Below are 20,994 nucleotides of genomic sequence, written 5' to 3'. Positions count from 1 at the left end.
TGCATATGCTCCCTCCTTGGGAGGCTAAGACAGGAATTAGTTGAGCCCAGGAGTTCAATGCCAGCCTGGGCAATACAGCAAAACCCTGTCTGAAACACACATGTGCAAAAGTATGTCCTGGGGCTACATAATTTTATGTAATTATAAAATATAAAAATAATTTTATATTTTTCCTATTTTCAGAGATCATTGGATTATGAATCAAATATAGATGTTTTGGGCTGGGACTGTAGCTCAGTGGCAGAGTGCTTGCCTAGCATGGGTTCGATCCTCAGCACCACATAAAGAAATAAACAAATAAAATAAAGGCATTCTGTCCATCTACAACTACAAAAAAAAGTACAGATGTTTTGCCAATTCAAAGGAAGTAAAACCCAAAGAATAAAAATTCTGTCTTGAAAAACCAAGAAACATTTTATGTTGATATCAAACATTTCTTAGAGTGTCTTTGTTTCTACTACCTTCTTTCACATGTCTATATTTTTATAAATTAAAGCTCAATTGATTAAAAGATGTAATTGGAGGAAGGTCTTTGGAGTTTGTATAGTCTCCCTTTACTTCACTAAACTGTAGCAATAATCTGATTGTGAATTACTTAAAATCTTAAGTATGAGAAACAGTTCATGCCAACTTAATAGTGATGGAAGCAGATTGATTTATTTTTAGTCTGTACCTTCTGGTGTGTCACGTGGGGATGGGGAGGGCGTTGAACAGGTTTAGGAAGTAAGTTCTACAGGCTGGTGAGGTTTTGTTTGTTTGAAAGGGTGTAGTGATTATATGATGGGTGTGGGTTTTTCTGTAGTTCAACAAAGAACACAAGCTTGGCAAAGGCAATTGCTTGAGAACAATTTCCTGAAGTTCAGCTTTGGCTGTTGCTGACTCCAAATGGAAGATTCCTTTATGGTCCTCTCATTACAGAAGACCTTGATGTCTTCTATGTTCTGTTGAAATCTAAAAGCATGGATAACACCTTTAGCTGATTTTTGAGTTAAGTAGTTTATAAAGCTTTCTACTTTTCTAGTTATAGTTTAAAGTTTTATTCTCATTTGTTACCAGATATGGGTAAGAAGAAATCATATGCCATATTTGAGAACAGGGCTCTAAGAAAGTAGGACCCTATAAACATTTTGTGGTAGGGGAAGGTGGTCCAGAACGTAGAATATTTAGATGTTTACTCATTTAGAAGATCCATCAATCCCATCTGGGCACTACCTTTAATCCCAGAGATTCAGGAGGCTGAGGCAGGTGGGTGGTAAGTTTGAGGCCAGCCTCAGCATTGGGTGGTAAAGTGCTTCTGGGTTCAGTCCCCAGGAACCTCCCCCGCCCAAAAAAAAAAAAAAAAATCCCAGCAGCAGCTATAAAGATATAAGCTGAGTTCTCTGTTTAGGAGAAGAGAAGAAAATCCAAAATATTATACTACAAAATAATGATAAATGCATTACATGCAGTAAACGCTATTATGGAAAAGAATGAATAGATAACTTAGGTTATAGTGGGAAAGGAAACTTACTGTGAACTGAATTTATAAGATATAAGAGTTTAGTTTTCTTTCCCCCAACTTTTTGTGATGAAAATTTTCAAATATACAGAAAAGTTAAAAGAATAGTATCCCGAACACCCATTTGCATTTATTTCAATCCAGCAGTTAACATTTTGCTATATTTGCTTTATTCCTTTTTTCTCTTTTGGTTGGGTTTAAACCCAGGGTCTCACTCATGCATGCACGCTAAAGCACATATTCTACTGCTAAACTATAGTCCCAACCCCAGTTTATGTTTTCTTTTAAAATATTTTTGTAAGTCATTGATGGGCCTTCATTTATTTATTTATTTATATGCTGTGCTGAGGATTGAACACAGGTCATCACACATGCCAAGCAAGCAGTCTACCACTGAGCCACAATCCCAGCCCCGCAATTTATATTTCTTGGTGAATAATTTGAAAGTTGCAGCTATTGGAACTCTTCATCCTTTAATACTTCTGCATGTCCTGAGAAAAGGGATTTTTCCAGTATAACTGCAATACAATTACTGTGCCTAAGAAAGTTGATATTATCTACTATTCAGTCCATATTCAAATTTCCCCAAATATAAAAAGGTAGATTTTGTTTGTTTTATAAAATATATTTTAAGCCAGGCTTTGTGGCACATGCCTATAATCCCAGCCGCTCAGGAGGCTGAGACAGGAGGATTGCAAATTCAAAGCCAGCTTCAGCAATTTAGCAAGGCCCTAAGCAACTTGGCAAGACCCTGTCTCTAAATAAAATATAAAAAAGGGTGGGGATGTGGCTCAGTGGGTAAGCACCCCTGGGTTCAATCCCCCATACAAAACAATAGTGTTTTTTAAAAAATTTATTTGTAGTTGTAGATGGATAGAATGACTTTTTGTTTATTTTTATGTGGTGCTGAGGATTGAACCCAGTATCTCACACATGCCAGGCAAGTGCTCTACCACTGAGCTACAGCCCCAGCCCAACAAGTCTCTTAATTCCTAAAAGAGGAGGCCACACCTTGAAGTCCTCATATCAGGGGAAATATTGGGGTGTGGAGTGCTCAGAAGAAATGATTATGGTACAAGCTTCAATTTTCCAGACTTTATTTAAGGTGGCCCTTGCATAGGTTATCTTCAGCTTTAAGATTTAGGGTAAACTAAAGGGTAAAATAACTTTTCTTATTCTCTTTTGCTTTAATTCTTCCCTCTCCTTTCCATCTTGGTGCTTGGCACCTCTGCAAAATACCTCTCTATTCTGAGCACAAAGCAATGACAATAAAATGGTCTTTAGTGAGGAAAGTTAGCACATTAAAGAGTGATTTATACAATTTTAAATTTGGAAAGAATGTTATGATCTAGTCCAGCCCTTTCAACTAACAAATGAGCCATTAAACTTCTTTTTAAAATATAAGAGAATTATTTGCCTATTTGGTGAAGAAAAATACAGTTTCACTCAAAACATGTTGGTATACAGACTTTTATGAGAGTAACTATCAACTCCTGATAACTCCTTTGGGTTATCAAGAGTGGTTCAGGTTTTGAGCATCTGTCTGATGAGCTTAGCACCTGGAAACTGCCTTCATTTTTTTTCTGGAAAAATGAATGGCAATTTTTTTCTGCATTTGGATTCTATAGCTCCTTTAAAGTAGAATGAGTCATTCGGAGTTTTACATCTTGGAAGTTGCATTATACTCTGTCATGGATATAGCACCTAGATGAAAGCTTTTTCTTTTTGTTAACAAGGCTCTCCCTCCCACCCCCACCCTGAAGTGCTGGGGATTGAGTATAGAATCTCATGCATGCTAGGCAAGCACTTTATCCCTGAGCTATACCCCTATCAACATAGCTTTCTCTAACAGAATCATAACATTAGTTCAGAAATTTAGAAGATAGGTTCAGATATGACAGTACAAGTAATGTTAGAAGTTGACATTTGGTTGTGTGTTTCTCCAGTGATTTATTTCCATATAGCAGTTTGTCCTGGAAATAACAACTTCATGATGGTATATATATACATATTTATTGTGAACATGTTGGTAAATTATTATAAATTCAAGCAGCCATATACTGGTTTCCCTCCAAAAATTGGGATGTAATGCCACACCAATACTTAATAAAGGAGTTTTAAAAATTATACTAGTAAGAAGTTCTTGTATCCCATTCTATTAGATGATCTGGATTAGAAAGTTTAATGGCTCATTTGTTAGTTGAAGAAGTTGGGACTAGATCATAATATTCTTTCCAAATTTTAAATTGTATAAATCACTATTTATGTATATAGGGTGTTTCTAGAAAGATTCAAAAGAAACTGGTAATAGTGTTTGTCTTTGGGATGGGAGAGTGGGAAACTGAGGTGTTAGGGAGATTTTCCTTGTGTTTTGTTCCATTTGCATTTTTATCATGTGCATGGATTAAAGCTAATATAAAAATTGAAATATATCTTGGCAAACCTGTGATCCCACTGATTTGAGAGGCTGAGTCAGGAGGAATACAAGTTTGAGGCCAGCCTCGGCAATTTGGTGAGGGCTTAAGCAACTTCAGAGAGACCCTGTCTAAAAAAAAGGAGGCCTGAAGGCTAGGAGTGTAGGTCAGTGGTAGAATGCTCCTAGGTTCAATCCCTAGTACCTCCCCCAAAAAACAAAAACAAAACACAACTCTTCCTAAAAGTAATCTGAGCTGGGCACCATAGCAGTAGCTGTAGCTGTAATCCCAGCGAATCTGAAAGGATCTAAAGTTCAAAGCCAGCTTCAATAATTTAGTGAGACCCTGTCTCAAAATAAGAAATAAAAAAGGGATATGGCTCAGTAGTTAAGCGCCCTTGGGTTCAGTCTCCAGTATATGTTAAAAAAAAAAAAAAAAGGTACTCCTAGGCAGTATAGGAAAATTATGAATTACTATGAAAAGTAAGCTATTACAACAATGTGAAGTATATGTGACTGATAATGGAAATGAAAACAACAATATTGTGTATGTGAAGAAATTTTGTTTTTTCAAAAAATCTTTTGGGGAAATTTAGTAATAATTCTTCAACTGACTTCTTTTCTAAATTAAAGGGAACTTTAGTACAAGAGTAGCTTTTGAGACCCGAGGCCAGACCAGGGTAAACCAGTCAGTTTCCTAAAGAAAAATCAAGAGTCCAGAGGAAAGTTGAGAGTAATTAGCGCAGCAATAAAACTGAACCTTCAGGCTGGCTATGTCAGGATGGTAATGATAATAACTAACCAGGAATGCTTACCAAGTGCCAGGCACTTTGCCAAGCACTTTCTTTTCACCAGCTCACCACAGCCACATTTACATACCCCTTGCTGGTAAGCAGTGATGCTATGAATGGAATCATAATCTGTCCACCTGACCCTTAGTACTCTTCACAGAGAGCTCTTCACACCTGCCTGACTGCACAACAGTCCACCTCTGTTTCCTTAGTGGCTGGACCCATGCTGGCTCTGCCCAGGATGAGAGTGATTCTTTCTGCATCTCTGCTCTGTTCTTGCATCACCTTAGAGTGCTAACCATGGACAGAGTTCCTCTTTGAGGGTGCAACCTAATTTTGAAGAAGTCACAGCTGCCCTAGTGTGTTCTTTGATCCCAGCCCTGGACCACTCATTCACTTCCTGTTTTCTCCTGCCTGCTCTGTTTACTTTGTTCCATTGTTCCTAGTACTGCAAGTCAAGTTTTGTTGCTGGAGTTGGGGAAGGAGGATAACTACCAGAACTACTTCAGCCATTCCTTTAAGCCCCTGAAGGTGCAGCCCAGGACAAAGTCCGAACTTGTCACACCCTTTTTGGCTGTGATCTTTTCTCCTGTGATCATTTTCCCCACCTCTTACCTCCAATTTGCCAGGAGACTAAACTATTTCCCAGAAATGCTTTTTTGCATTTTCGGAGTTTTATTGCATACTTGCAGTAATTACTTAATTTTAGTTGTCAACTTGTATGCGAGTTTACAGAGGCAATTCAAAATTAGGGACAAAATAACTCTTTTCCTCTGAGGATATAGCTCAGTTGGTAGAGTGCTTGCCTAGCATGCACAAGATCCTGGGTTCAATCCCCAGCACCACCAAAAAAAAAAAAAAAAAAAAAAAAGAGAGAGAGAGAGAAATAACTTTCTTGCAGATGTCATCTGATGATGGCATGACCATTTTATAAATTGCCTAATTTGCTTTTTGGAAAAAGTTTCTTTCCTGGGAACTCAGTGAAGTTTATGCAGTCACAGAAAAGAGGTTGACCCCAAGCTGTGGGGTTCTTTTACCCATAGGTCAGTCCTGAAGGAAGAGATAAGACCTCTAATGCTTAGTGCAAGAGTAAATCAGATTTTCAAAATAGAATGTTTGATATACCCCAATTTCTAATTCAGTACAAGTTTCTTACCCAGCAATGCCAACCTGAAACACCAAACTGATTAGTAGATTTGAGGTTTTAATCAAAGCAAAGCATGCCTTTTCACAGCCTGTAACTCAGGATGTTGAAATGTGAAATTCTCAATATCTTTTTCTCTTTTTTGGTAAGACACAGTACCTTTATTTTATTTATTTTTATGTGGTGCTGCGGATCGAACCCAGGGCTTCGCACATGCTAGGCGAGTGCTCTACCGCTAAGCCACAATCCTAGCCCTATCTTTTTCTCTTTTTTTAACATTTTTTAAAAATTGTGTTTTTAGTTTTAGGTTGACACAATATCTTTATTTTATATTTATGTGGTGCTTGAGGATCAAACCCAGTATCTCATGCATACTAGGCAAACACTGTACCACTGAGCCACAACCCCAGCCCTGTCTTTTTTTAAAAATATTTTTTTAGTTGTAGATGGACACAAAATCTTCCTTCCTCCCTTCCTTTATTGTGTTAAATCTTAACTATCTGATATGTAACGTGTGTGTGTGTGTGTGTGAGTGCGTGTGATGTTCAGGATCAAAACTAGGGCCTTACTCACACACTCTATAACTAAGCTACATTCCCAGCCCCTAAAATGTTCTTAATTAAACCTAGACATCATTATTGAGAGTCAGTTTTGATTGTTCTTGATTTAGTTTATTTGAGTCCTTTCCACTTTTATCTTTCAAACTTTCTTCTTTGGTGGGGGGGAGGGTACTGGGCATTCCTCTATCACTGAGCTACATGCCAGCTCTTTTTTACTTTTACTGAGACAAGGTGTCTTTAAGTTGCCCAGGCTGGCCTAGAATTCGGGATTCTCCTACCTCAGCCTCCTGAGTACCTAGTATTATGGGCCTGTGCCACCAGGCCTGACTACATTTTGTGCTTTGACACTCTAGATTGCCTAGCGTTATGACATCTTCCCATCTCATACACTCCAAAGCATTTCACGATGGGCTAGCATGTAGCTGTGCAGTGTGAATGGGTGCCTATTTTCCAACCGGAACTAATTTTGTGCTCTTTAGTTTCCCACAGTCAGATCACTCGTCTCTACAGCCGATTCACCAGCCTGGACAAAGGAGAGAATGGAACTCTCAGGTAGGCAGCTAGTCTTTCTTTATTTTCCTCACAGAAGCCAGAAACTCTGGCAGTGTCTGAATAGCTGCCCTTATCCCACGGGCAGACATGATAGGTGTCCAGCGTGAGGAGTCAAAGAAGCATTTCATCACCAGTCTTTGAGTATCATTCATCCATGAGGGAATTAAATTAGCAGAACAATGACATTAAATTTACCACTAGGTGTTGCTTTATTCCAGTTCCCCTTTGTTTAGGTGTCCATTGTCTGGTCCTAGGAATGTACTTTCAAGATTTCAGCTCTATGCGCATAATCCCAGTGACTTTGCAGGCTGAGATAGGAGGATCACAAATTCAAGGTCAGCCTGAGCAATTTAGTGAAGCCCTTAGCAACTTAATGAGACCCTGTCTCAAAATAAAAATAAAAGGGCTTGGGATGTAACTCAGAGGTAAAGTACTCCTAGGCTAAATTCTCAGTACCAAAAAAAGAGAGATTTTAGCTCTTTGCTACCATTTCCCCACAGCTCTTTCCTAAATGTTGATTTTTTTTAAAGAAGCTGACCCACAGGTGGTGTAGGTGATTTTGTCTTCTCTCCTCTTATATCCCAAACTAAAACCCTAGGGTACATGACTCTGTGTATATTGATGTTAATACTAGACAAAATGCTTAGTATTTTGTCTAGAGCTATGATTCTAATTAGAAGGCCATTTTACCACACAGGGCAAAAGGTCTGGAGGCATTTTTTTATTGCTGTGACTAGAGAATGCTATTGGTATCTGGTAGAAGCCAAGGATGCTGCTAAGTGTTTTGCAATGCACAGGATAAAAAAAAAAAAAAAAGAGTTTCCATGACAAAGACTCATATTGTCCTAAATGTCAGTAGTGCTAACATTTGAGAAACTCTGCTCTAGATTAAATATATAATCTCAGAGTAATGTAATGCTCTATTGTTTTGTGCTTGCAATTGTCATAGTCAAATGAAATATCTCCTCCCATCATCCCCACCCTCTCATTAGCAACCTTTTTTTTTTTTTAATGCCATTGTTTTTTAGCTTTGATTGGCATTAATAAAGCTATTTGCCTTTCTAGTGACTGGCCTGAAACAGTTTGGAACTTCTTTGCAATGGCTTCTAGCACATTCCTAGAATGTAGCATGATTATACCCTTTAGGTATAATCTTTAGGCAAAAAAGCTAGAGAATGCTGGTAAATTCAGAGGGCTGTATTTCTATAGGGCAAAAATCTGTTAGCACAGAAAACTGAAATCATGCTGTTCAAGTCAGTGAATACTTAGTATGTGCAAAGACCATGCTAGGTGTTTTTGTTTTGGTTTGTTTTTTAAGAGGGGGTACAGGGGGCTGGGGTTGTGGCTCAGTGGTAGAGCATTCGCCTAGCATGTGCGGGGCGATGGGTTCGATCCTCAGCACTACATAAAAATAAAAAACGTGTCGTGTCCAACTACAACTAAAACAAAATACTAAAAAAAAAAAAAAAAAAGGTGTGGGGGAGTCCAGGCTGACCTTGGACTCCATGAGCCTCCTGCTTCAACCTCCCAAGTAGCTGGGATTGAGACTGGGATGTTGCTTAGTGGCAGAGTGCTTCCCTCACATACTTGAACCCTGGGTTTGATCCCCAGTTCCAAAAAAGAAAAGACAAAAAAATTAAAAAAAGACTCCAACCACCATGCCCAGCAGCTTTTTTTTTTTTTTTATATTATATGGCACAATACATATAACATAACCAACTCAGTGGCTTTAGGTATATTTATAGTATTGTACAACCATCACCATAATCTAGCTCTAGAACATTTTAATCACCCCAAATGAAAATTCTATACTCATAAGCAGTCACTTCCCATTTCCCCTTTTCCTGAACCCCTGGCAACCACTACTATACTTTGTCTTCCTATGGACATTTTTTATAAATGGAATCATATAATATGTGATCTTTTGGGGAATAGCTTCATTCCATTTAACATGATATTTTCAGGGTTCATTCATGTATGGCATGTATCATACATTATTCCTTTTTATGGCTGATTTATATCCCACTTATGGATACCACATTTCATTTTATCTATTCATAAGTCTGATGGGCATTTATATATGTTAGCTATTATAAATAGTCTAACTTTGAGCATTTTTGTGTTGACATATGTTTTAATTTCTTTTGGGGATATCTTTAGGAGTGGAATTGTGGTTAATATGGTAATTCTTTGCTTAACTTATCGAGGGACTGCCACACCATTTTCTTCAGGGACTCTACTGTAAGATTTTTCCACTGTGGTGTACAAAGATGCTAGTTTCTCTATATCTTCGTCAGCACTTATTCTTTTGATTGTAGCCATCCCAGTAGATGTGAAGTGGTGTATCATTGTGGTTTTGATTCATATTTCCCTAATGGCTGATGGTGTTGAGCCTTCTTTTCTTTCTTTATGTTTTGGAGGTACTGGGGATTGAACTCAGGGGTACTCTACATACAGGTCCATCAGTATGATCTGTTTCCCCAGCCCTTGTTATTATTATTTTTTTTCTCACTACATTGCTGAGGCTGGCCTCGAATTTGCAGTCCTTCTGCCTTAGCTTCCTAAATCACTGGGATTATAGGAATGTACTACTCTTCTTGACTTTGAGCTGCTTTTCATATGCCTATGGGCCCCTTTGTATAACTTCTTTGGAGAAATGCCTATCAGTTACTTTGCACTTTTTAATTGTTTGGGTTTTTTCTTCTCTTTTTCTCTCTTGTCTATTTGTTGTTGAATTGTAAGGACTCTTTGTATAATCTGGATATTTAACATGGATTAACATGGATTAATAAGAGTTTTTTATGTAATGTGACCCTTAACATTAATTCTTATCTGAATACAAGACCTTTATATATTATTTGCAAGTATTTGTTTTACTGTTCTACAGATTTTCTTTTCTTTCTGTTTTTTCCTCCCTTGGGTGCTGAAGATAAAATCAACATTTTTTAAAGATAAAATGCTAGATAAGTGTTGTACACTGAACTACATCCCAGCTTTGTGGAATTTCTTTTACTATCTTTACATTGTTCTTTGAAGCAGAAAAATTTTTAATTTTTTTCCATTTTTTATTGGTGCATTATAATTGTGCATAATGGTAGGGTTCACTATTAACAAAACTTTGTATTTTCACGGAGCACAACTTCTTTAAGTTTTTTTTGGTGTCATACCTAAGAAATGATAGCTAAGGGGCTGGGGTTGTGGCTCAGTGGCAGAGTGCTTGCCTCAAACACGTGAGGCACTGGGTTCAATCCTCAGCACCACATAAAAATAAATAAACAAAATAAAGATATTGTGTCCATGTATAAATAAAAATATTTAAAAAAAAGAAAGAAAGAAATGATAGCCAAATCCAAGGTCCTGGAGACTTATCCTTATTTTTTCTTGTAAGAGTTTTGTAGTGTTAGTGCTTATTCTTAAGTCCTTGATTAATTTTGAGTTGTTTTTCTCTATACAGTATGAGTCCATCTTCATGTTTTGCATGTAGATATCCAGTTGTCCCAGCATCATTTGTTGAAGATACTATTAAAACTATATAGATTGGGCTGGGGTTGTGGCTCAGTGGTAGAGCACCACCTAGCACATGCCATCCTCATTAGCACCACATAAAAATAAATAAATAAAATAAAGGTATTGTGGGGCTGGAGTTGTAGCTCAGTGGTAGAGTGCTTGCATCCTATGTGTGAGGCACTGGGTTCTATTCCCTGCACCACATATAAGTAAGCAAGTAAATAAAGATCCATCAACAGCTTAAAAAAAAAAATCAAAGGTATTGTGTCCAAATACAACTAAAAAATAAATATTTAAAAAAAAAACTATATGGATTTGTACTCGAAAGGTAACCAGAGTAGAAACCTCTATTTTTCTCTTTGTCAATTGAGGCATTTTATTTGAATATATATATATATATATATATATATATATATTATATTCTTAGAGAATTGCAGGCTTTCTGCTTTCTGGTGCCACATCCTGAACTGCTTTCCTCTACCATACCCTTCCACCATGTGGTTCTGCCTCACCTTGAGTCCAGATAATAGATTCAGCCATCTACGAACTGAGACCTCTGAAACTGTGAGCCCCAAATAAAATTTTCCTCCTTTAAAAAAAAAAGAAGAGAATTGCAGGATTTTCTCTCCTTTCATTTTTTCATCTTGCTTCTTCGTGGTCCATAATGCCATCTTAGGCTCTCAGAACAGTGAAACCAAACTGATAGGATGGTAGCATGTCATTCTCTCATTTTTCTAGGTCTTTCAGTTGCACATCAAATCTGGGGCTGAGCCGGGTGCAGTGGTGCATGCCTGTAATCCCAGTGGCTTGGGAGGCTGAAGCAGGAAGATTGCAAGTTCAAGGTTAGCCTCAGTAATTTAGTGAGGCCCTAAGCAACTCAGCAAGATCCTGTATCTAAATTAAAATATAAGAAAGGGCTGGAGATGTGGCTCAGTTGTTAAGCAGGGGCTCCTGGGTTCAATACTCAATACCGATAGATTGATAGATAGATAGATAGATAATCTGGAACTGATCATTCCACACTTGCTTAACTTGCCTGTAAGTTTCACAGCATTTTCCAAGCTCAGTGACCATTAGTAATTTACAATTTGCTAGTGTATCCATGCTTCATCATCATAGTTAGGAGGAAACCAGATGATGGCTTTGAACATGGCCTAATAAGAACCATGTGCTTGCCTTTTAGCAGTCTTGACGATCTTGAGGACACTAGCCAGGATTCATGTGTACAACTATGGTGGTATGGAAAGATATTGGAATGAAACAGCTTTAATACTTTAATCATTCCTTTGAGTTTGGATTTATATCTTCCTCATAAATTCACATTGAACTACTCAATAAAAATAGAGAACTTATGTTAATTCCAAGTTCTTTTCTTCTTTGTAGAAAATAGGCAACTCGTAAATGTATATGTTTTCATTATTCCCACTTTTTGCTGGAAAACAATGGAAAAGTTTTTATAAAATGAGAAAACATTTCAGATGTCAGCTAGTGTCATGTACTCTTTAAAGTCTAGGTAAGATTTGCTGAAGCCTAGCCTGGTAGCATATGCTTGTAATCCCACCAGAAAATGGAAGTAAAAGGATTACAAATTCAACAGCCTCTGAATTGCCAGTGTGATGGCTCATAGGATCACAAATTCAAGGCCAGCTTCAGCAGTTTAGTGAGGCCCTAAGCAACTTAATGAGACCTTGTCTCAAAAGGGCCTGGGGTTGTGGCTCAGTGGTAGAGTGCTCGCCTAGCATGCACAAGGCACTGGGTTTGGTCCTCAGCACCACATAAATGTAAAACAAAGATGTTGTATCCACCTAAAAACTTTAGAATAAATATTTTTTTTAAAAAGTGCTAGTGATGTGGCTCAGTGGAAAAGTGCCCTTGGGTTAAATCCCTAGTACCAAAAAAAAAAAAAAAAAAAAAATTTCCTCGACCACTAAAGCACCATTTTGTACTCTGTGGGAAATGGGTGGACTCATTTGCTCATTTGTTAGGGATTTTTGAGTACCTATAAATGTGCTAGCCACAGTTCTCAGTGCTGATTTCTACAAATTCTTTGTGTGAGAAGAGTTGGTAGGAAGTGATGGGTAATTTTTGATTTCACAGTCCTCTGAATCTGATTTTTTTTGTACTTAGCTTCACCAAGCTTTAATTCTTAAACCTGTTCTTTGATCATTCTTATGAGTGGATTTGAATATGAAGACACACCAAACCACCTTGACTACAAAAAGGAAATTATCCCATTAGAATAGACCAAATAATATGTCAAATAATAAGCAACTAGCACATTTTATGTTACTCATTTTGATGAATCCACTCATTCTCAGAGATTTCTCACTGGCTGAGCTTCCAGTGAGAAACATCTCAACCTCTAGCCTTGGTCAGATTCCAGCCAACTACTCTCCTACTCCCTCTAACCATGGAAATTAGCTGGTGAACCCTTATTCTTTGGTACTACAGAGCAAATCAGCTCTTTGCAGCCTTTTCTTCCAGTTTGAACTTTATCTTTTCAGAATCCATATGTGTGTTCTGCTGAAAGTTAGTGACTTCCAATTTTGTATTAGCTACAACAGATTCCACCTTCTTAAGAAGGCATTTGGGTGTGTTAGGAGAAATATTTTTCATTCTATGATTTTTTTTTTTTTTTTTTTTAGAGATGGGGTTTCTGCTGCCTGAGCTGGCCTAACTCTCAACCTCCCAAGCCCAGGTGATCCTTGTACCTCAGCCTCCTGAGTAGTTGGTACACACTACCACACCTGGCTTTTCAACCGTTTTTAATCTTTCCTCTCCATATCTGTGGCCTGGGCTGAGGTCATAGCTCAGTGGTGGAGCATTTGTCTTGTAAGCATGAGGCACTGGATGCCATCCTCAGCACCACATAAATATAAATAAGTAAAATAAAGGTAATGTGTCCATATCTGTGACATGAAGCCAAATTCTGCAGAGTGAGAAGCTCTAGTGTAGATTCTTGGCATTTCACATTCCTTTGTAATGATTATTTCTCAATAGAACATAAAATACGATCTATAAAAAACTTTGGTTATAATAGAGCTTCTTCAAAGTGTTTTTAGATTCATTCTAAAGTATGTTCTTTAAATATATATTTATATACATATGTATACATACATGTATCTTTTTTCTTAGTTGTTTATGAACCATTATTTTTGTTTGTTTATATGCAATACTAAGAATTGAACCCAGTGCCTGACACATGCTAGGCAAGAGCTCTACCACTGGGCTACAATGCGAGCCCCTAAAGTATGTTTTATAGACTAATAGATTCCTTGGTCTGTCAATAGGTATTGTATTAAAAAATATGTGAAAAGTTTGATAAATGAGGTTTAAAGCTTCTTATTTTTTTTTAAAGAGAGAGAGAGAGAGAGAGAATTTTTTAATATTTATTTTTTAGTTCTCGGCAGACATAACATCTTTGTTTGTATGTGGTGCTGATAACATCTTTGTTTGTATGTGGTGCTGAGGATCGAACCCGGGCCACATGCATGCCAGGCAAGCGCGCTACCACTTGAGCCACATCTCCAGCCTGGTTTAAAGCTTCTTTATGACAGTATTTTACCCACATCTTTAAATATATTCATATATAATTGGAAATTCCAAGGGAGAATATTGTAAACAGTATTTGTCAAATTGATTTGCTCTTCTGCTATAGACTCCTTTTTACACAAACCATAATTTTAGGTTGGTATTTCATAGAATATAATATATACTATAATCTTAGAAATCTTACTTAGATGCCATTATTTGGATAAAATATTTCTATGATTGCTTTGGTTTTGTATGCCTGGAATGGGCACTGGCAATAGTTGGCAACCAACTCATTGTTATTTTTAGGTGCATACACAATTTAAAAAATTTTTTAGATGGAAATATAATTTATTAATGGATGTACATAAGGAGTGGGAAGCACAATGAAGACCTCATGAATCCCAGGCCCACCACTTGTCTGAGGAATCAAGATTGGGGATATATGTGACCCTACAGTCATCCATGATAACCTGCTTCATAGCCTCTATATCTTAAGATTCATCCACATTAATCATGGTAAAATTTCACTTCATTGAGATGTGGGTCTTTTGGTGGCCAGGGAACTTGAATGTGGCTCAAATGTAGGTTCTCTATCCTTGTTCTGCAGTTGGACATTATGATTTGGCTATTGTGAACCCTGATCATCATCCTAGGGTTTTTCTTTCCTTTTCCTTTTTCTTTTCTCGTGAATGCGTGTGTGTGTGTGTGTGTGTGTGTAGGGGGGTTCTGGGGATAGAATCCAGGGTCTTGTGCATACTAGGCAATCATTCTACCACTGTCTATAACTCTAGCCAGCCAGTTCTTAGGTTTTTCAAAGGCACTCCACATACTTGTCTTAAGCTTAAATTGGGCACAACAAAAGATCAGAGACATGAATATCCATTGGAAAGTGCTGCCTCCAAGGTCCCCTGGGCAACCTGTACAAGCAGCAGGCTTTATAAACCATTGGGGAGATTGCTGTTTGCAGTCATTGCACATTGGATCCCCTGGGCCCATTCTTTAAAAGATCCTTTAATTAATTACTTTTAATACTACTTCCCTTACTTTGCAACTGAGTATGGTGCCTTAGTGAAATTCTGCAGGGCAGAATGTTTCTCAACTCTGCTGCACCCTTTCTGCTCAAACTTCTGTTACAACATCCACATCTGCCTTCTGAATTCCAGAATTTATTAGAATACCTCAGCTACTTAGTACATTTCTGCTGTCTTGATTGTTTATACTGTGGATATATTCCCATGTATACCTTTTGGCTGACATTTCCGGGAGTTTTAAAGAATGAGAGGAGGTGAATGTGTATGTACACACCACTCTCAACCAAAAGTCAGAATGCAGCCTTGCAGATAATCCAGTCTGACCCTGGAACACTAAACTAGCAAACAGTGGATAAACTAGCAAATACTGGCTTGAACATTTATTGGCACTGTATAGGAAAAAATTCTGTTATCATATAACAACAAAATGATCTTGTCAGTTGAATTTAAAATATTAATTAAATACTTTAGGTATTAGAAAATATTGTTGTTTCAGTGTTAATATGTTGTACCATATAATTAATCTGTTAAACTACTTTATTATTTTCTCTTTTTTATTGGTACATTATAATTATGCATAATAGTGGGATTCATTATGCCATACTTGTATATGCACACCATATAATTTGATCAATCTCATTCCCTAATACTTTCCTTCCACCCTCTCCCTTAATTCTGTAGTACTGATGATTGAACCTAGGGCCTTGTTCATGCTAGGCAAGTACTCTATCACTAAGCTACATCCTCAGCCTGTTTTGTTTTATTGTGAGGCAGGGTCTCACTAAGTTGCTCAGGCTGGCCTTGAACTTGAGATCCTTTTGCCTCAGTCTCCTGAATAGCTGTGATTATAGGTGTATGCCACCATGCCTGGCTGTGTTCTCAAATGAATGTGTGTTTAATGTCAACTTAACAGATTTTATTTACCTCATTATGTAAAATTCATATAAATCATCAACCTCTGAGTACTTGAAATATAAATAGGTTCCTGTGAGATCAACTCTCTGTGTAAGAGAAGGGATTTTACTAGGGCTAGGGATGTAGCTAAGTTGTATAGCACCTACCTAACATGTGCGAACCTACTGGTTTGGTTCCAGCATGGAAGAAAAAAACAAAAAACAACAATTTAAAAAAAAAAGAAAAAGGAGAGAGAAAATAGAGAAGGAACTTCCACAATGAAAGAAATCAGTATAGAGGTTTAGCACCTCTGTTTACTCACAGTCTCTCTCAAACTGACTTTTCATAGCATCTTTGTGCTTTTGAATGCCTGGAAAACCACTGCTCCTGAGGAAGTTTTTGGCCGCATTTTGCCACTGTATATGGTTTCATTTGTGGACTTGCCTACTAATAGTAACAATGTCTTTTTCTCAAAAAAACTTCCTAGGTATGCTATAAGGCTAAATATAATGTTGGTGTGTTTTGTAATGAGTTCACATTTATTTCAAATGAATTTTACACTTGCGTGTAGACCCCTTTGGAGTATTTAATTTTTCTCTGTTGGGATTGGATTTGTTGGCAAATTTGAGAAATTAACTTTTAGAAAAACTGCTCAGACAATCCATATTTTAGATGTTCTATACAATTGTATATTGTTCAACAGTTGAAAACCTGTTTTTAATACTCTGTCATTTTAACTTTGATGTTTTAAATAATATTCCCTTTGGTCTGGTAACTGGAAGCACTTGTATATAAAAACAAAAAAGTAAAACTAGAACTAGATAGTATCAAAGGACAGGGTTTAAGTCCTTGTTAATATTGAAAAGTCCAAATCTAGATCCCACTATTGAGATTGAGGGTTTCAGGCTAAGTTGTGTGCCCCAAAATTGATACTAGACCTGGTGTTTAAAAGTGTCTTTTCTCAGCTAAAATTATTAAGCTTGTTAGACATTAAACTTAAGTATGTAACCATGCAATTCAAATCAGCTTTAGTCTTAATTTAAAAGGGAATATTGATTTTTTTTTTTAACCTTGGTCAAACAAGAAGAACTACATTTTGGTGATAATATGGACTTTGTATTTCATGACATTGTTTAATAAAAGCTGGGTACATATTTGTTGAGTTAAATAATCAGGACTTAAGTGATTATCTTTTAGCTTTTTTTTTTTTTTGGTAAAGGGCATCGAATCCAAAGCCTCACACATTTTAAGAAATTCAGTTATGAATGGCTTTTTTGTGTCATTCATTGTTACAAAAATTTTTACCCTACGTGATCATGAAAGATTAAAGTCCAGAGTTATTGTTCCAGGGCTTTGTGCTTAGTCAAGTAGGGCAGTTTCTACCTGTCTCCAGAGGTAGTAAAGATGAGCTAATTGTTAAGTACCATGTAAATGTTAAACCATAAGAGGAACAGAGTGTGAAGACTTCTGAATAAAACAGGAGCATTTCATGCTGTTTTGCCTTCATTAGCATTTAGTATGAAGAAGACAGAGCAACGACGTATTTATCTTCTATTAGTAAACTTCTAAGAGGCAAGAATCAGATTTATTGAAGTTTGTATTTTTATAACTTTTTATCTAGAAGTAGTTTCATACTTACAGAATATTGCTATGTACAAGAACAGTATAAAAAACTTTTGTATACTTGATACCCAGAGTAACAATTGTTCACATTTTTTTTACATATTTCAGACTATTTCCTATTACAAGGATAGTCTCAGATCAAAATCAAGAAATGTAGCATTTTTATACAGTGTTAGTATGTAATATTCCATATTCAGTATGTCCATATTCTGTATAATTCATGTTTCATTTTCACTTATCTTCTAATAATGTTGTTTATAGAAGTTTTTTTCCTTAGTCCAGGGGATCAGTTGGGCTTAGTCTCTTTAGTCTCCTTTGATCTGGAACAATCTCCTGCCTTTCTCTTTTTGTTTATTTCTATAATGGTAGGGATTGAACCTGGGACCTCATGCATGCTAAGTACATGCTCTACCTCAGCCCCTCTGCTTTTCTTCACCCTTTATGACATAGATTTTTTTTTTTTCTTTTTGATACTGGAAATTGAACTCAGGGGTGGAGTGCACAAAGCAACATCCCCAACCTTTTTTTGTATTTTATTTAGAGACAGTGTCTCTTTGAGTTGCTTAGGGCCTTACTAAGTTGCTGAAGTTGGCTTTCAACTCAAAATCCTGCCTCAGCTTCCTGAGCTGCTGGGATTATAGGTGTGCAACACTGCACCTGGCAACATTGCTATTCTTGAAGAGTGCTGCACAAATATGTTTTATACAACTTTGAATTTTGGCACAGGATGTCATCTAAAGAAGGTATATATATATATATGTGTGTGTGTATATATATATATATATATGTATATATATTCTGAGACTTTTAAAAAATTTTCTTTTTAGTTGTAGATGGACACAGTATCTTTATTTATTTATTTTTATGTGGTGCCGAGAATCGAACCCAGTGCCTCACACATGCGAGGCAAGTGTTCTACCACTGAGCTACAACCCCAGCCCCTAAAGAAGGTTTTTAGGAGTGACTATTAAGAACTTGAAATAGTTATGGTGGCATACATCTGTAGTCACGACTGCATGGAGGCTGAGATGGGATCATTGCTTGAGTCCACGTTTGAAGGAAGCCTGGGTAACTCCATCTCACCACCACCAACAAAAAAAAAGTTACTAAATTTGAAAAATGTCTGTTGAGATCTGGGATTGTAGCTCAGTGGTAGACTGTTTGCCTAGCATATATGAGGCACTGGATTCTATTCTCAGCACCATAAATAAATAAATAAATAAAATAAAATAAATTACTAAAATACACACACACACACAAATGTCTGTTGAACATGTTTTGAGAGAGCAACTTTCTTTCAAAAAGTTTAACATGGGAGCCAGATGTGGTGGCTCTGAGTCAGGAGGATCATAAGTTCAAAGCCAGTCTCAGCAACTAAGCAAAGCAACTTAGTGAGACCCTGTCTCAAAATAAAAAATTAAAAGGGGTAGGAGTGTGGTTAAGCACCCCTGAGTGCAAGCCCTGTTAACCTCCCCCCGTACACAAAAAAGTTTAACATGGGAAAGTAATGTGTTTTTTTTTTTTTTTTTTTAAGGCACATACTTTGACTTACAGAGTTGGATTCAAATCACATTTCTGCTCCTTAGTAGTTGTGTCAAGGGCAAATTACTTTATCCCAATTGATTCAGTTTCCTCAGCCCTAAAAGGGTATAGATAAAGCATTGGCACGAAGAAATGAGATATTGTATATAAACAAAGTTAGAGCAGTACAGGATGTATATGTGGTGAATGATAACTACTAATATTCACTGAACACAACTTCCCAGTTGTGTGAGGATGACTGCTCTTGTCATGTTCAATGGTCAAATACTTCTCTAGCTCTAATATAAAAGGAGATGGAGGAAAATCTAGAAATATGGAAATCATTTGGTTGTCACATTCTTTCCTTGAATGTAAATATCATCTAAGAATTCCTTGTATTTAGTAGGTGCTTGAGATTATTAAAAAGTATTTTTAGTTATAGATGGACACAATACCCTTATTTAATTTATTTTTTTATGTGATGTTGAAGATCGAACCTAGTGCTTCACATGTGCTAGGGTAAATACTCTACCACTGAGCCACAACCACAGCCTGGTGCTTGAGATCTCACCAGGATGTGGCAGCTCCTCAAAAGTTAAAAAAAAAAAAAAAAAAAAAAAGCTTTTCCCCCACATTTAAATTCTAAGTACAGAATGGCAGTTTTCAAGGAATCATTTACTAAGGAACAGCTTAGTATTTCCTTGTCAGATGGTTTGTTGACGTAACCTGTGTGCTGAATTCACTGGAATGTGGCATAGTCAAATATGGCTACTTTTACCCCTGAGTTGATGCAAGAAATATTTGGCAGCTATTAAAGTGCTATTCTTTGCAATTATTTGGTATAATTTGCCCCCAAAATAAATTCCAAGAGGTAATATTCTTCTTAGGTTGTACCCTGTTTCAGATGTAAGAGTTCTTTCTAAGGGCCATTGATCTCTAACCCAAGGTGATTCTTTTGGCAGCCGTGAAGATTTCCAGAGGATTCCAGAACTTGCCATCAACCCATTGGGGGACCGGATCATTAATGCCTTCTTTCCAGAGGGGTGAGTTGGGGCAGCTGTTGGATCTCCTTCCTTTGGCTGTCTTAAACTAAATTAATTACTGAGTTGGAATAATGATATTATTTGAGTTATTTCAGACATAATCCCCTGATTATGTTGGGCATTCCTAATTTTATCATATCTAAATCATCTCTTCTGTTTTAAATTTGGTAGCGCTGAGAATTGAACTCAGGACCACACAAATGCCAGGCAAGCACTCTACCACTGAGCCACATCCCCAGCCTTGTCTCCTCCCCCTTTTAGACTTAAATATATATGTGATCCTATCTTCAAAATTCTTACATTACAGACTGGGAATATGACTCAGGAGTAGACTGTTTATCCGGCGTATATTAGGCCTTGGGTTTGATCCCTAGCACCACAAAACAAACAAAGTGTTAGATTAATCTCTGTTTATCACTATTGTAAAATTGGACTTTAAAGATATTTTACTTGAGAGCTGGATTGTGGCTCAGCGGGAGAGCACTTGCCTAGAAATGCGAGACCCTGGGTTCCATCCTCAGCACCACATCAAAATAAATAAATGAAATAAAGGTATTGTGTCCAACTACAATTAAAAAATAAATATTAAAAAATATTTGAAATAATTTCAAATTTACAGAAAAGTTGCAAAATTTAAAATATTACAAAGAATTCCTGCATCTTTGACTCACATGCATATATTGATTTATTGGTAACATTTGGCTCATTTGTGTGCTCTTTCTCTCAAAACTAGTCTATAAAAGTACTATTCAAGACTCATGTGTAGTTACATTTTTTCTAGTAGCCACATTTAAAGAGTAAAAATAAACAAGTGAACTTTGACAGTAAGCATTTGATTTAACTTAACCAACATACCCCCAAAATTATTATATTCAGTATGAAA

At 36.8% G+C, this 20,994-nt stretch overlaps 1 protein-coding gene and 1 non-coding gene across 2 annotated transcripts in view; one reads left to right on the top strand and one right to left on the bottom strand.

Moving 5' to 3' along the window:
- The window catches only part of Chp1 (calcineurin like EF-hand protein 1), a 48,284-nt gene that overhangs the window by 3,599 nt on the left and 23,691 nt on the right, over nt 1–20,994 (top strand). Inside the window, exons 2-3 of the mRNA XM_013359576.4 lie at nt 6,886–6,958; nt 20,031–20,111. Of these exons, the coding sequence (XP_013215030.1) occupies nt 6,886–6,958; nt 20,031–20,111 (154 nt within the window). The remainder of the gene's footprint in view (nt 1–6,885; nt 6,959–20,030; nt 20,112–20,994) is intronic.
- On the bottom strand, nt 14,890–15,028 carry LOC120887023 (small nucleolar RNA SNORA70). Its single transcript, XR_005730194.1, has one exon. It is a non-coding gene; the product is annotated as a small nucleolar RNA SNORA70 (small nucleolar RNA).

The sequence above is a fragment of the Ictidomys tridecemlineatus genome, chromosome 5 (genome assembly GCF_052094955.1).
Source record: "Ictidomys tridecemlineatus isolate mIctTri1 chromosome 5, mIctTri1.hap1, whole genome shotgun sequence".
Lineage (NCBI taxonomy): Eukaryota > Metazoa > Chordata > Mammalia > Rodentia > Sciuridae > Ictidomys > Ictidomys tridecemlineatus.
Note: the sequence above shows the minus strand (reverse complement) of the source record. Positions and strands in the feature narration are given on the sequence as shown.